This window comes from Elgaria multicarinata, chromosome 1 (assembly GCF_023053635.1).
Source record: "Elgaria multicarinata webbii isolate HBS135686 ecotype San Diego chromosome 1, rElgMul1.1.pri, whole genome shotgun sequence".
Classification (NCBI taxonomy): domain Eukaryota; kingdom Metazoa; phylum Chordata; class Lepidosauria; order Squamata; family Anguidae; genus Elgaria; species Elgaria multicarinata.
Genome location: NC_086171.1, coordinates 67,175,087 through 67,192,837, shown reverse-complemented (window position 1 = coordinate 67,192,837; position 17,751 = coordinate 67,175,087). Strand labels below are relative to the sequence as shown.

At 40.1% G+C, this 17,751-nt stretch overlaps 1 protein-coding gene across 2 annotated transcripts in view; it reads right to left on the bottom strand.

The window, feature by feature from the left end:
- Positions 1–17,751, bottom strand: part of ELMO1 (engulfment and cell motility 1) — a 361,047-nt gene that overhangs the window by 240,963 nt on the left and 102,333 nt on the right. For both annotated transcript variants that reach the window (XM_063129690.1, XM_063129691.1), the window contains 2 exons: positions 12,026–12,076; positions 1,814–1,983 (listed from right to left, as the gene is read on the bottom strand). In XM_063129690.1, coding sequence (XP_062985760.1) covers positions 1,814–1,983; positions 12,026–12,076 — 221 coding nt within the window. The remainder of the gene's footprint in view (positions 1–1,813; positions 1,984–12,025; positions 12,077–17,751) is intronic.

Sequence of the window (17,751 nt, the reverse complement as noted above, 5' to 3'; positions counted from 1 at the left end):
GTCTTCTGGTACTAAAAGTATTGAATTTCCATAAATAAATTCTTTGCTTCTTGAGACACAGCCTTTATTGTAGAAAATGGTGCCCCTCTCAGATGTGGCATGAAGTACAAACGTGGGCAGTAAAACCAATTTAACCCTGGTTAAACATCAACATTTATAGCAAGTTAAACTATAGGTTTATTTTGTGTTTTAGAAAAGCCTCCAGAATTTTAAGATTAGCGGGAGTGGGGGTTGAAGTTATCAACACCTCTGCTCAGGAAGTAGATCTATCAAAAGCTGTGATTTGAAACATTTCCCAGTTATATCAAGCTAGAAAGAGAAGCCATCAATACGCTAATTGGAATATTCTCCCTAGACCTGGACTTTCCCAAACATAACATCTAGGGAAACAAGCAAATTCAAACTGATCCTGCTTGTCAGCAAAGTTCCTGTGAGGTTAACCAGACTGGGCATGCCTTTGTTTTATATGATGTTATTTCCAAAGGTTGAAGTCACAATGTTTTGCCTTTTGGGGGTCATGAGTAATAGCTGATACGATGAAATTAGTGGGCCAGAAGCATCCCAGTAATTCACAGCAGCTTTGTGAGAAAACTGAACCCCTTTTAAAAGATCCCACAATTCAAGAAGTATAAAAAACAAAACACATGCACACGGTAACTCAAGCTGTATGAACAACCAACCACAGACTTCTGTTCGTGTTAATTTAAATAGAAGAGAAAATCTGAAAAGGAACAGCAATATAATGTTAAAGAATAACAGTGAAAGGATACTTGCTTAGACGTTTGCCTACCACAGTATGCTCACTGTTTGGCCTGGAAGGGACTCTGGATTACATTGTTGGCTTCCTCTCAAAAGGACAGCAGCTCCTTTTGGAATTCCCCATGCCACAAAGGCTTAATACTTGCTGAATGTGCACTCCGGTATCTGCCAGGAGCCACTTCCAGCGGAGACAAATTTTGCCCAGTTCTGACGAGACCCACTCCTTTGTGGCTTATTTGGCAAAACCGCTGATTATACATCAAGAAAGGTCCTTGCTTTCAACTTCAGTTAGGATGACTTGATGGGGGGGACGGGACAGTGGGGACAGAGAACCATTGTCTTGAGACTCAGGGCCGTGCATATCTTGTAAGAAAGAACCTAAATCCTGCCCCAAGGAGAACCCAGATTCTATACACAGATTAAATCTGCAAAACAACAGAACCATGCAGTGATATGTTCTGTTTGCAAGATTGGGGATTTCCTAGAATTTGGAATATTTTGAGCTGGCAGAGGACCGAAAGGGGTCAAGGCAGTGCTGGGGCAGGGAAGGGAGGATACACGTAATAAAGAGCAGAACCTGAAAACTATATGAAGGGAGTGAGTGTCACAGGAAACCCTGGAAAAATCACCCACTATACCGTACACACACAAACACCCTTGCTATTTAGCTTTATAACCACCACAGCACTGCCATTACCAGAATTAAGCCAAGCTCATGGGAAGAGGAATTATTTCGTTAGAATGCTGCTGGCACAAATAAATTTATTTAAGATCATGTTGGCTGTGAGGGGACAGAACTCTGACTCCCCCTTCTGAGGTCAGAGTGCTGTCTCTGACCTCAGAATGGGGTCTCCGAACAAGTCTCTGGGATGTTCGCCCAGAGACAATAGGATTGTTTCCTAATTCCCTTTAACTTGCTACACAATTAGGTGCAGCAACTATAGTTTCTGACTTTTAAAAAAAAAAAATCAGTAAAGGTAATTTGTCTGGCTTATCCTGGTAACATAAATATGAAATTGTGCAAAAACAAGTAGTGTTATAGGAAAATACTTACTCAGTGCCGCTTTCCACCATCTGCGTTAAGAGGGAAATACCATCTAGATTGATAAATTCTTGGGCAAATGTTACATCGCGCGAATAACTAGCTAAGTCTTTCAGTCCATCCAACTTGGCATCCATACTAGAAGACTGGATCTTCTCATAGAGATGAAGGGCATTTTGGGTCTCACCAAAGACAGAACATTGGATAAAAGAGAGGGCAGAGGGGGAAAGAGAAAGAAACACGGACCTTAATTTCAAGTGAAATTATCAAATGGTTGAAAAGCAAATAAAAATAATGAAGCAACGTTACATACAATATATACCTTTACAGTGTTCATCTGCATAGTACAGTGACAGGAAACATGCAGCCTCATGGGCCACATGTAGTCCTCGGTCCTTTTTGGGGGCCCTGCTGCCGCCGAATTTGCTGCCAAAATTCAGCAGAATAGCAGCGAAAAGAGGCCAATTTCCACTTATATCCAATAAAGCAAGCGATGATTTGCCAACAAAATCTTGCTACAGCAAAACAGGGACATTTGTAAAGAAAAATTAGCCCTTTCAAATTCAGCAGTCCAGCGCAGAGATGCGGTTCACAATAGGTTCAGATTCCAGGAAGTTGCTCACCCCAACATAGTAGATCCAAATGGCATCAGTTGTGTGTTCATCGAGTTACATGACCAGTTCAAAGTTCAAACTATTCTCTCACCTGTCCCTGGTTGTCTACACAACTACTGGCACTGGACTGGATTCACACTGCAGACACTGAAGAATATGTCTACTCTGCCCTTTGCCCAGTTTCAGGTTTGCCATGTGGACTCACCATCAGCCACTTTCCCCACCATTTACAATGCCAGTAAGCGGTGTCCTTTCTGTTCCTCGCCAAACAGTTGTTTAGCTCAAAAATGCTTAACCATCATGGCTCAGCATATTGTCTGACCATGGTCACCACATAAATGTATCTATTTGTTTAGGATGGATTTCTATGCATGTTTAGACCAAAAAAAGTCCTACATCTTCCAGCATAACCTAGACATCATGCTTGAGCTGGGGCATGCTGGAAGTTGTAGGACTTTTTTCAGTCTAAACATGCATAAGATTGCATCCTTTTGTCTAAGGTGCATCACATCACTCTCTTTAAAAACAGGATTTGCTTTTTAAAAAAAAACAAACACATCACAATATTAAACCATCAATAATACACAATCTTCAAGAACAGTAGAGAAAGATGGGATAACTTTATCCCAAAATAAAATAAAAAATTAAGAACCTAGGCATATTTTTACTGTGCAAAGCAATGAAGTATCAGAGACTGATGAATTTTACTTCATAGGGTATTCCTCAGGGTAACCCGGGGTAATAAGGAACATATGCCTACACTGTACTTCTTTCGTCGCCAGCTGAAGACCTTTTTATTCTCTCAGTATTTTAACACTTAATTTTAACTTAAATTTAAATTTTATTGTTTTAACTCTGTATTTTAATCTTATATCAATTTTGCTGTGTGGTTTTATCCTGGTTGTGCTTTTTATACTGTATTTTGTAATTGTGCTTTTCACATGTTGGTTGTTTTATTATGGTTTTAATTTTTGTGAACCGCCCAGAGAGCTTCGGCTATTGGGCAGTATAAAAATGTAATAAATAAATAAATAAATAACATAAATATATGGAAGATGCCCCAATTGAGCAGGAGGCCAATTCAGGGCAATCAAGAAAGGAAAATGGGAGCTCTAGTCAGCTATGAGACAGGGAAGGCAGCAAAGGAAAGGGGGTATGCACTCTCCCTCAACACACACACACACACACACACACGAAACTATGGCCGCCTAATCTACACCAAGCAGGATATTGCACTATGAAAGTGGTATGAAAGCAGTATATAAAAGGCAGGAGCCACACTACTGCTTTATAGCAGTGTTGAAGTGCACCGGCAACTGTTGGGGCCCATGGACACATACCTCATACTGCTTTTTCATAGTGCTATATCCTGCTTGGTGTGGCTCCTGCCTTTTATATACCGCTTTCATAGTGCAATATCCTGCTTGGTGTAGATTAGGCCTATGTCAGGAGAATCTCATGGGGAACAATGAGGGTCATCTTGCCTCATGGCAGCATCTAAGACACTGGCCTGCTAGCAAACATAGGCGTTGACCAGAGACTTAAAGAAAACAGAACAAAATCGAATTGCATCACAAAACAATATTCTCACAAATATTGCACTAAACGTATAACACAAATAACATATACTAAACTTATAATCAGATGTGATTGCTACAGCAATAAAGTTAGTATACAAAAAATAAAACGCATGTTTATCAATTGCAGAAATATTGCAGCTTTCAAGACAAAGGGCTTATCATGTGGTTAAATGGCTCCTGGACTGTTGCATTTCAGGATGCAGATAGCGACTGTATGACTGATTATTTTTTTCCTTGGAGAGTAGGTGCTGCATATAAAAAGGAAATTAGCTAGGTTAGACCTTCCTGGTGCTTAGTTCTCTATGTGCAGGGAGATTTTCTTTTCTTTTCTTTTTCTTGTTACTATGGGAAAGTATTGAATATGTGATTCTTCCCTTCTGTAGTCTGAAGTGGTACAAACGAAGAACAGTTTTACCACATGATGAGACTCTGACAGGCTTCCTAGTCTACCATTCATTCTACTGTCTGAACTTCTATCACTTTATAAGACATATTCTATTCTGCCACAGGCCATATTCTACAATAGGCCATGCAAACACTTTATGCATCTATAGGTGCTCTAAATTTACAGTTTCCATTTCTTGCACAACACTTTGAAGGTATTACCATGTTTGGGATGCAGTGAAATCTCGGCTGGCTAAAGGCAGACATAAATTAGTGAACTCAGTGTGATTCTCAGTTGCCGCATACACACGCACATACATACACGTATGAGAATAGACAAAAGAGTTGGAGAAATGTGATTACAAATTGAGACTAGAAGTCTCAGCAATGCAAGAGGTAGGTGTGGCCTGTTAGTATGCTGAGTCAAATCCAAACAAGGTCCAGTAAAAAAGGCAAACAGTTCAACCAGAATGGACATGACCCAGTCCTAATTGGCCAAGAACTAACAAAGCAAAACTGTGCATTAGCTTTCCCCAACATGGTGCCTCCAGATGTTTTGGACTTCTTCAACTCCTATCAGCCACAGTCAATGTGGCCAATGGTCAGACATATTGGAAACTGTAATCCAAAACATCTGGAGGGCACCAGATTGGGGAAGGATGGACACCTGATGATGGACAATTAATTCCTAGCTGAATTATCATTCCCAGTCTCTACAGAATCAGATAGTGTCAAATCTGCAAAATAATTCCAGATCAGCACTTACATGCTGGAATCTCCCTTTGTTATAAATTAGTGAGTTGCCTAACACCATGTATTTTATTGAAGTCTGAGAGAAGGTAATCCTCACTTTCCTCATTCTCCAAAAAAGAAAATCCATGACTTAGAAAATATTCTACATGAGTTTAGAGTACTTCTGCACAACAGCAACCATTTACATTGGTCATGCTCAAACAAAATGATAAACCAGAATTCCGGTGAATCCTGGTATTTTACTCACGAGCAAGAGTGCTGATGTAGGCTGCTCCCACTTGGCTCATCCCACCAGCAGGAGCAGCTTCTGTAACCATGAACACACCAGGACGAAAATGCTCAAAATTATGTTCGACCCAGGACACCCAGTTTGTTGCTCTCCTCTTCAGGGTCTGAAGCCAGTGTTTCAAACTGGGTTCAATCCTTCCTCCATGGAATGGAGGGGACATATCTGAGGCTCCTTATAAAAACCCCTTTAAAGGGACCAGAATATCTCAAGAATCACCTTCCTTCTATATCAGGGGCGGGCAATATGGGAAAATGACCTATCACAAGGTATGGAATGATTAAAGACATCCATGACTTCAACATTATCTGCCTTAATAATGCTGTTCTCTCATGCTGCTCTAGTTAACCACTAGATCTTCTCAATAGTACTTTGAACATATGTTGTTGTTTATTCGTTCAGTCACTTCCGATTCTTCGTGACTTCATGGACCAGACCACACCAGAGCTTTCTGTCGGCCGTTGCCACCCCTAGCTCGCCTAAGGTCAAGTCTGCCACCTCCAGAATATCATCCATCCATCTTGCCCTTGGTCGGCCCCTCTTCCTTTTGCCTTCCACTTTCCCTAGCATCAGCATCTTCTCCAGGGTGTCCTGTCTTCTCATTATGTGGCCAAAAGGGGGATTATTTGTTCTGTTATTTGTAGACCTAAAGTAAGAGTGGGTAATTTATGACCCTCCAAGTGTTTTGGGCTGCAACTCCCATCAGCCCTAGGAGTTGTAGGCCAAAATATCTAGAGGGACATATGTTGCTTTATATGAACCTTCATGACAAGTTCAGACATCTTTTGCACCCCTATCTCAGGTCACCACACCATTGGAAATACAGCAAGTCGGTACCTAAGGTAGGCCCTTTCAACTGTTGTGGCCAAAATATGGAACAATCTCCCAAGCGAGGTCCTGCTTGGCTCCTTCACTGTTCATTTTTAGATGATTGTGAAAAAAAGAGGGGAAAGGCACCACAAAAATAGGAAAAAGAGGCGACTAGTTCTGGTGCTATGAAATCTCAAAAAGGTTTATTTTTCTTATACGAAATATAAAAAATGTTCTAAAAACTCTAAACCAAACTTGTATAAGTTGAGCATTGTACAAGTTTGGTTTAAAGTTTTTAGGGGAAAAAATTATATTTCGTAAAAGAAAAATAAAGAAACCTTTTTGAGATTTCATAGCACCACAGCTAGTTGCCTTTTTTTCCTATAGTCATTTTTAGATGGGCCAGCTTTTTGTAGGCAACCATGCATAAGGGTGCAATCCTATGCATGTTTAGGCAGAAAAATGTCCTACAACACCCAACATTCTCCAGCCAACATGGCTGACTGGGGAATACTAAGAGTTATAGGACACTTTTCTGTCTAAACACGCAAAGGATTGCATCCCAAGTTGTTTTCTGCTGGTACCCCCCTCATTTTAACATTTCAATGTTATAAGATTATTGATGGCTTTGTTGGCATTTTGTTTTTATATTACTATGTATAATATTGTAAGCTACTTTGAATGTTTTATAGAAAAGCAGGGCATTAAATATTGGAAAATAAATAAAAATGCATTGCTTTGAAATTTGAGAGAATCAACAAAAGTGTTAGTAAAATTCTTCAAGTGGTGGTGGGATCTCATTTACAAACAACCCTATGGTATGACTGAAGCAACGCTCTACCAAATAGAACCAACGAAGGCAGCACAGATTTATCGTGATTACAGATTAAACAAATATTTTCTTTTATTATGGGGGGAAAAAAAGCACCCCAGTGTTAACTGTCTCTTGTGGCAACTGGCCAGGAGTAACATTGGCTGCTGTCACGACTGAGGGATGGAAACATTGCTTCACTCAGTGTGGCGCCTTCACTGATCTTAGCTTCTGTTGCCATAGTGCTTTCTATGCACTCTTATGGAACACAGACTCTCTCTCTCTCTCTCTGTCTCTCTCTCTCTCTCTCATTGTGGCATTAAAATGACACCTACAGGACATGTACTGTGAGCAGTTTCCAAGGAGTTCTCAGCAATTTGTGATCCATGGTAGGCAGGACAGCAGAGAGAGCAGCTCCTCAGGACATATAATTTTAGTTACCAAAAGGCTATCCTTAGTTTTGTTTTTCAAAACCGTCCGCACAGAAACATTTATCGTATAAAAAGCCTTCTGTAGTATTGGGAGAGATTTGAAAAGGGATGCTGCTGTTTGAAAAGAATTACACTGATCATCATGTCCACTCTAAGGACGACAGAGAGAAATGAGTTCAATGCTCCTTCTCAAAAGGCTTCCGTGTCTGATTTTGGGTGACACTCTACCCCTTCTACCGTGACACTTTAAATGACTGAGACAATTTAATGAGATTGCCAAGTTAAAGAGAGAGCGAGAGAGAGAGAGAGAGAGAGAGAGAGAGAGAGAGCGCTCTTTTGGAGTCAAAGAAATGTGGATCTCTGCATGGAAAACCAACCTTATCTTTGGAGGCCAAGGTCACTAAGACTGCATCAGTTGGGAATTGCTCAGTGGTAGAGCACATGCGTTGCATCCAGAAGGTCCCAGATTCAATCCCTGACATCTCCAGTTAAAAGGATCTCCGACAGAAGAACTGGGTAAGTTCCTGATGAGTCATTACCAGTCGAATCAGGCAGTACTGGGCTAGGTGGTCACATGGTCTAACTCGGTATAAGACAGCTTCTGGTGTTTATATGGTAAGATAGGGATAGACAACTTGGTGCCTTCTAGAGGTTTTGGACTACAACTCCCATAATTCCTGGGCATTGACCATGCTAGCTGCTGCTTCTATGAGTTGTACTGCAAAACATCTGCAAGGCACCACATTGAATACCCCTTGATAAAAGTTTATTAAGCAGCAGCATTATGGATTAATTACAACTGCTGTCAGGGACCATCAGTTAATCTGGACAATTGGGTTACCCAGTATGTCCCCACTGTGGAAGCTTTATGACACAGGTCCAACACCCAGATTGTTAGGTGTTCTATTCCTTGACAAATAGTCTAATTTCAATACATACCAAATCCCCCAAACCAATTATTATACCAGTACGTGAGCCAGCAATTGTTGGTACCACGTGATGCCATCTTTCTCCTCTCTATATGCACTGCCACTCCATCGTTCCACATCACACTAAACTCACCTGCTGCCACCACAAATTCCATACCACCTCACCAAAGAGGCTGGGCCAGGGTACAACAGATGAACACATGCCTCATCCTTACTGGTATAACATTCTCCTTTGCATAAAAGCAGCTATGTATGGCACCTACATGCATAACTAGCTAATAACTACTGACAATCTTAGTCATGCATGCATTTTTGACAGGAGCTAATGCAACCAGAGGAAATGGATATGTACATAAGGCTAGTGCTACACAAATAAATAGATACTGATGATGCTGGACAACCTTTCATATTATTTAGCTATTTCTTCTCTCAAATTTGTATCCAACTCCCTATTCCAGCCTTCCCCAACCTGGTGCCCTACAAGTGTGCACCATTGGTGTTGATCTTATTACTTCATGTTCGGGCGAGTAAGGATCCCTGATGTATAGAGCACATACATGCCCAGAAAGAAAAAAATACACCTGTGCTATATCCTTACTGCTGGTGGTACATGGCCCCATATATGCAGCCAAAATCTTTGGGGCAAGATGATTATCTGCCCCACCCCAGGAGTGGAAAGGAAAAGTTACAGGGTTGTACATGGTGCATTGACTTTTGCCAAGTCTAGGACATTGTTAAAGATCACATTCTATGGCCCCAGATAGACTTCTTTACATCAGGGGTACCAAACATAAGGCCTTAACAAGTTCTTTAAAGCTCCCCCCCATTGTAACATTTTCTTTAACAGCTCAGGGCAACCATACTGTATCATACCACACCTCCCGTAAACCCCAGCCAGCAGGGACAGGTATTATGAGTCTATTGTGGTCTAAAACATCTGAAGGGCACCAGGTTGCCTATCCCAAATGATTAAACTCTCTCTTTAAGTGACTTTTTAAAGCTCTAGAGCTGGGGTAGGAAACTTGTCTCCAGATGTCTTGGCCTACAACTCCCATAATCCCTCACCATTGGCTCTGTGGGCTAGGGCTGATGTGAGTTGTGTTTTGGCCTACAAGTTGCTCACCTGTGCTCTAGAATGTTATTGAGGTAGAATTCAAGTAAAATGTACATAGTTTAGTAAAAAGCATTTACTTGTATTTTAATCTATTTAAAACTGCCTTGTTTCACATCTTAATATATCCATTTTTCAAAAAAGAAATGATGATGAAGACGTGTGGGGTAGGGGGAGTTAACATATCCATTTGAAGAGGAAAAAGAAGATGGCACTGTTCTAAAATCACTGTGGCATGCCTCAAAGATTGTCATGTGACATAACCTAATGAAATACAACATTGTATCCCCTGTCATGTTATGTAGATTAGTCACATCCTTGCTATTTATATGGGCAGCAGTCGCCTGGCTAATCCTCCATAGCCAAGAAGGCAAGCAACAATGAAGAGCCTAATTCATCACACTTTAAACTAAACCAACCAATGAAATGTAATCTGCTTCATGCTGTCACTTCATCCAAACAACTCCATTGCGCTGCACTGAAAAGCATGTGCTTTACTAAAGCACTGGATTACTAGAAACAAGTGAACTACATCATGGGTAGAAATATATTTAGTTTGTAGTTCTTTCTGCCGGAGCATTAGCAAAATTGGTTAGGATTTGTATAATACACTTCTGCAACTGAATTTTGCATGCTCAAAGCACTGAACAAATATAGTTACCAAAATCTCAGGGGTAATTTGTTTCAAATAATTAAAAAATGAATTAACCAAGAGCTACAGTAATTGATTTGTCCAAGGTCATAAAGTAGATCAAGATAATATCTTTTCTTGGACCAATGTTTACTGTAGCTTTTATTTCTCAATCTACTTTGTAGGGTAACGATGGAAAAATCCAATCCAAAAGGTGAATGCTTTGTTAAAATAAAAAATGTGGACACTTTGCACAAAAACAAGTGTTGAACACATCAGTCAGTGTTCTGAGGCAGTTCTGAAAAAAACAGTTTTGCGGGCATTTATTGTGGTTCAGGTTGAACCAATGAAAAGCCAGATGTAGTGGGAAGCTATTGGCTAGCACTTGTGACCACAGCAACACACATCCCTCACCCTATATTCAAAATAGGTTTACTACTGTTTTAAAACTGTTTTTTAAAAAGAAAGACAAGGCAGAAAGACTGGCTGGTACATGATGTGAGGGGCAGAACTAAGGGAGGATACATTTCTTTGGCATGTGAAACAATACACATATCAGCAAAGATTGTATGGTTTATATTGTAATGTTAGTAATGCTTCATTTCTAAACACCCTTTGTAGGATAAAAGTGGGGGAAAATGAAATCTAAAGCTGGTGAGTTTGGGAAACCAGATTCAAATGCAACTGAAGAATTCACTTAAGTGGTCACTTTTAGAATGCTGCATCTGCATGTGGAAAATATTCTGCTATAAACCACGTCATTCAGCTCTATTCAATTCCACTATAGTTGCAAAAAATGTGGGATGACAATGATGGTGAGATAGAAGATTTTTTTAAGGTGGGTTTTGGATGATGTAGAAGAAACAGGGGAAGCCTCTGAAGTCAGGTGATGGCGAGAAATCACATGGAATGGATGGAGGAACTATGTGGAGCTCTCCATAATAAAGAGTTTTGAAATTAAGACAGCACTGGAGTACAGGACCATACAAATACGGGAATGAGACTAACAGATTTGAAGAGTCTGATAAATCTATAGGAAAAATGGGGAGGTAGAGAGTTTTCTGAGAAATAAAAGAGGAATGATTCATAGCAAGAACAGAAAGGAGTAAAGAAATTGGGAAAATTCAGCCAGTACTTGCTGTAACCTAGGAAACTGAGTGTGCCTGCAGAGGTTTCTGAAAGTGGTGGTGGGGAGAACTAGTATAATAAATAATTATATTAAATTTTCAAATAGAGAAAAGGAAATAATCAAACAGGTTGCATGTGTAATGATGCCCACTAAAATGAGTGCAACTTAGTCAAACACTAAAACAGCAAGTAGTAATTACGTAACAATGCTATGTTAATATGTTGTGGGATGAAGGTAGGGGAGAAGGCCAATTTTGAGAAGTCATTCAAATGCAGTGTTATTTAATTATGAAAATTTTTGGAGGCTTCAATCCTATACATACTTACCTGGGAGTAATTCCAATTGAAGTGGGAGAGCATAAAATTGCACTATGAATCTTATTTTGGAGTCCTACTTCCCTGAAGAAGGGTTTGTGGTGGCTACGCTCTGAACCTAACTGCCTTGCCAAGTCGAGTGCATGAACGAAAAAGAACAAGAGAAGCATCATCGTGCTCCGGCATTGCTCCCACAAGAGCTGTCCAAGCACCAACATTCTCTCCACTTTACTGATCACCTTCAGGGGGTTCAAAGCCACCAAACATCTTGTGTGCACAGTGTGAACCACTTTCCTAAATCTGTTTAATTTTCCCTCTGAACTGGCAATGGTATAGTATCGCTGATGTATAGGTATGGGCTCCCTTCTATTAGCACGTCTCAAAAATAAATTAAAAACAAAATAAGAAAATTAAAGGGATGCAAGCATATCAGTAACTTACTGGTGATGTAGTTAATCGAAGTATCGTTCCATTTTTAATTTCGTTACGGTTCTGGAAAAGAAAATTGCAAACGTCAAACATCCATAATTCAGGCTTTTTGGGGGGAAATAGCTTGCATCAATCATACAATGTATACAGAATAGATTGATTTTGCAGCACACATTAGGCACTTCCCACTGCACATGAAATTAATGTGCACACAGCTGTTGCGTATCCTTACTAACAATAGCTACATGAAAGTATACGTGTCAAGCCTATGCTTGTCTCATCTAATAACGTTCAGATACTTTTGCTTTGGCTCTATATTCAGGGTGGTACCCCTTGATCAGTGGGAACAATGAAAGTCAAGAGCATTCCAAAATTGCTCCTATTCCAAGCCACATTGGAGGCACAGGGCTCATACACATTCCCCCCAAACACAACATGAACTTTTTTTTCAGTGATGAAGTTATTTAACTTCCCCAGAAAGCTTTGGAACTTTCATCTGCACATATCAATCAAACATATTCGAAGACTAGAATGCATGTGGCTCTGGAACTCCCTTCCCAGGGAAGCTAGACTGGCTCCCTCCTTGCTATGCTTCCAGGGGCAGGCAAAAACATTTTTGTACTAGAAAGCCTTTGGCAAATAGTCTGGACTTCTGTTTATGCATTGAACTTTTTTATAAATTGTGATTTGTATTTTTAACGTATTAATATTGCAGCAGGTTTAATTATATTTTCAACTTTTGCATATTTTTATTTATATGTTTTAGTTATATATGTTTTAATTTTGCAAAGCTGCCTTGAGTGCCAGTATTGGGAAAAATGCAGGATACAAATCATCCTCATCCTCATCCTCATCATCGAGATATGGAGAATGACAATACACCTAACAACAGACAAGGATCATATACAGACAGAAAGAAATTAATATTAAATGTGGTGTATTTCAAGGTGATGCATTCAGCGCTCTATGTTTCTGCCTGTGTCTCAATCCACTGTCCAACACCCTTAACAACACCACATACGGCATTGACATATAACACCCCAAACAAGCAAAGAGCAGAAGCAATCACCTCCTGTACATGGATGGCATCAAAATCTATGCCTCAACTCTGACACAGATAAAAAGCCTCCTGCGAATCACTGAAGTACTGACGACAGACATGAAAATAGAATTTGGGATAGGAAAATGCAAGATGCTACACATAGCAAGAGGAAAATGGAAAGAAGAAGAAACAGCAGAAACACTAAATAACAAAATACTACATAACATGGAAGAAAATGAAATATGCAAATAGGATTCCAACAAAACACAAAAATCGATCACTCCACAGTAAAAACTCAACTAAGAATGCAATATAAAACTTGCCTATCACAAATCCTAAAATCCAAACTCAACTCTAAAAACATTTTCAAAGCCATCAACACCTACACAATACCCATCCTCACATACTCATTCAGAATCATACACTGGTCACACACTGAACTCGAAAAAATAAACAGACTCAGTCGCCGAGAACTCACAAAACACCGCATACTCCATCCCAACTCATGCATTGAAAGAATAACAATCAGCAGGAAAGAAGCAGGAAGAGGTCTGCTGGACATTAACACAATCCATGCTAAACAGATAAAATCACTCAGAGAATTCTTCCACACTAAAAACACCCTCATTCATAAAGCCATAGTAAAAGCAGATAAAAACTACAACCCACTCAACCTAGCACTACAAAACGAAGACCAAACACAACCACTCTCACTTGCAGAGAAAAAAAAATGGGCACAAAAAGCACTCCATGGGAAGCACTACGACATAATACAGAACCCACAAATAAACAAAGAACAATCGTATGAATGGCTCAGGAAGGGTAAGCTGTTTCCAGAAATGGAAGGATTCTTCATACAGGATCAAGTTATAGTAACCAAGGACTACCAAAAATACATCATAAAAGATAGCAATGTAATAAGATACCTATGCAGGAAATGCAACCAATTTCAAGGAACAATAAACCATGTAACAGAAGGATGTAAAATTCTGGCAGGAATGGGTTATATGGACAGATACAATACAGCTGTAAAATTAATTCACCAACAAGTAGCCATCAAATTCAATCTTATCAAATAACCTACACCATACTATACATACTCACCCGAAACAATCTTGGAAAATGCAGAACAATTCATACTGACAAAACAATACCTTGCAACCAACCAGGCATAACGGTAATAGACAAAAGAGAAAAACACATACCTCATCAACACAGCAATACCGAATGACAAAAATGTTGTTGAAAAGGAAGAGGAAAAGAGAGAAAAATATACACCACTGGCAACAGAAGTCAAAGAACTATGGCAACAGGAAAAGGTCACAATTATTCCATTAGTCACATCAGTCACTGGCATCACATCAAAGAACTATACAGAAAACCTTCGGAAAGTAGACCTACCAAAATACATCCACACCAACATCCAGAAAGCAGTCATAATTAAAATATGCTCAATTGTCAGGAAATTCCTGAATCTGTATTTATTTATTTATTACATTTTTATACCGCCCAATAGCCGAAGCTCTTTGGGCGGTTCACAAAAGTTAAAACCATAATAAAACAACCAACATGTTAAAAGCACAATTACAAAATACAGTATAAAAAGCACAACCAGGATAAAATCTGTAAAAACAGCATGACTCGGCAAAGCCTGTCATGTTTGTCTAGAAAAACCACCATGAGCAAGAAAGATGATGATGATGATGATGATGATGATGATAATAATATCTGCCTGAGGCAATTTAAGTACGCCATCTTATACAAGAGTGGTGTTGAGCCTCAGGCCTGCAGGTCAAATCTGGATTACCTGGGGCCCAAATGCGGCCCTCTGTGGTTCTCCTGATGGCCCCATTCCATTTCCCGAACCACTGATATGGTTTCTTGCTCTTTGCCAGTTCCCCCCCACCCACCCGATTGCCTGAGTGCCTCTCCAAAGGTCTACTTACTGGCAGTAAGAACTTATTGGCCCTGTTCAGAAGATACCTTAAACCAAGGCTTTGACCATGGTGGTTAAGCCAGAAAGCCAGGTTTTGTTTAGAAGACACCTTAAATCATGGCTTTAACCATGGTGAACAAGGCCTTATTCACCATGGTTAAAGCCATGATTTAAAGCGTCTTCTGAACACAGCCCGGCTTTCTGGCTTAACCACCTTGGTTAAAGCCATGGTTTAAGGTATCTTCTGAACAGGGCCTAAGAAAAAATAAGCTGTTGCCCCTTTTGCCTTTGTCCCTGCCCACTACTAGAATGTACCCCCCACAAAAGCTTCTCCAAAATTGAATTTGGCCCTGAAAGAGTCTGAAAGAGTGCCCCGTTATAAAGAAAGCATGCTGTGTGATTTGGCTATGGAATTATACCCTTAGGTTTTGTTGGCATCAATTGTTTTCCAAGATATTCCCCAGGAACAGATGGATGGACCATGATCTGACTCAGTGTAAGGTAGCTTTCTGAGTTCCTAGAGAGGGGAAGGGTTTCAGCTTGTTGTTTTATACTACAAAGCAGATTTGCTGGGGTTAAGGGCTGCAGTCTCTCACCTGCCAAAGCAGCAGGTGAATCTGCATAGAAAGGCTGCAGTCTGTGGTGCAGCACAGTAGATTAGAGCTGGTTGCTGCCAGCAGGCCTTTTTGTGATGTCCTTGGGCTGCTTTTATCTATAAGTCAATCTGAGGAGGCTCTTTGTGTATACGGACTGCACATGTGCAAACAGTAGTGCAGGAAGTTACCAGAGCAAGGAGGGCCAAACTTAAAGAACTTTCCCCTCCTTGTGCTGGGAAGATACAGACGACAGCGGATATGGCCTCAGTATGCTCTTCACTTGATGGACTCTGGGGCTGCACTGATTCTGCTTTGAAACTAGTACCACCAGCGCCTCCCAGTCATTCATTCTCCACCTATCATAACTCTTTAGCCAAACAGGATTTAAGTTCTCTTTCCTTCGAAAGAAATGGCAGTGGAAAAGGGCACCCTGGTTTTCCTCCGCTTCCTGAAAAGGAAACACAATAATCTGAATCTGATTTTCAACCTTTCAAACTCAAGTTCATGCTTCTCTCCATTTCAGAGCCACTGCCAGCTACTGAGCAATAGTTTAAAGTCCACATTCTATGTAAAAGCCATAACTAAATTACCCTATGAAATCTGACTCTAAACTGATGTCATGTAGTCGAGGAGTTTGTAGGTCTGCTGAAACCCATCATTAAACATCTGTAACACTGCAGCGTTATTCCTCCGGTGCTCTGTTTTCCATAACTGCAATATGCAATCTTAAAACCACTGGAATCAACCATTGAGATTTGACACCACAAGTTTGCATTCCCTCTCAGGCACAAAGCACTGGTGCTAATATGCAAACGAAAATATGTGGACTTCAAAGAACCTCTGCTCCTTTAAACAGCCAAGAAAGTTATCTCACATTGAGAGAAGGAAGGAAAAGCACTAGTTAATTTTCTTTTTGATAAACTCACATATGACCATTTCATCAAAATTCAGAGCCCTTGGGCCATGGGACAATTCCTTCCCCTGCCTCAACCAAGTTCAGTCAAATGGCTCGTGAAGATTTATAATTAGCTAGCTGCCTGGGCACCAGTTAAAATTAATAATTATATTATATATGGCACATAAAAAACCAAAGCAAAGGTAGCTGTGCTGGTGCATGAGAAAACAATCCAAAATCCACAGCTGGGCAAAACTTTTATTAGTATTTATTTGGCAATACAAAAAAATCCACGAAATTGTGAAGGCTTTTGGCATCTCCAGAAATGGAGAACTCGAAAGCTCACACATTTTGTGGAATTTAAGCTGATCCTAATAAAGGTATTGCCCAACTGTGAATTTTGGATTTGATTCAAAGAAAGCTGCATACATCCTTTCATTATGTTGTGTCTCACATTGTTTTGTATTCTTGCAACAAGCCTGTAAGGTAGATCAGAACTGTGAAATTCCATACTGCAGAAAGGAGTCTGGAGATGAAGGTGTGGTTTGCATAAGGCCACACAGGCTTAATTAAGGCAGAAATAAAATTTGAATTGTGACTCCTTGGTTGATAGCACGAAGTCGTAACTATTATTCTACATTTTGCAATTGTCTATGGTGAGCAGAACTGGCACAGGTAGAAATACAATGCCTTTTTGTCTGTGTAAGGAGCGCTCTTCCTTCTACCTTAAAAGGGCTTTAGACAAAATAAAGAGTCAATGTATTACAATGTCCTGTGCCTTTTCAGGTTACTCCATTCCTTTTCTCCACTCCTTCCATTTCTATCCTCCTACCTACAGTCAGCTAGTATTCCAAGAATACTGAGCATGCTCAGCCCTCATTTGGCTGTCTTTTGGATTTAAGGACTCCCCCCACACACATACACACACATTCTAAAGACTTTTATGTACTTCTGCAAATTTTGGGATTTCCCAGAGCCTGCTGATACCTTCCTTTTCTGCGTGTACAGTGCCATTTTGGCTATATAAGGATCAAAACACAAAGAATAAATTCAGTATTCATGTTTAGCACGGGGTAGACAACATGGTGTCCATGGGCATTAATGCACCACCTTTCTTGTGCAATAACAACAACACATTTTCATTATGGCAACTGAGATTGTGAAATACGTTCTGTTGCCACTGAAAACTGTGGGTTCAAAGGAGTTGTTGGGGCTCAGACTCCACCTCTTCCTTCTACTCAGTGTTTTGGGCAGGTTACTTGTCCTTTG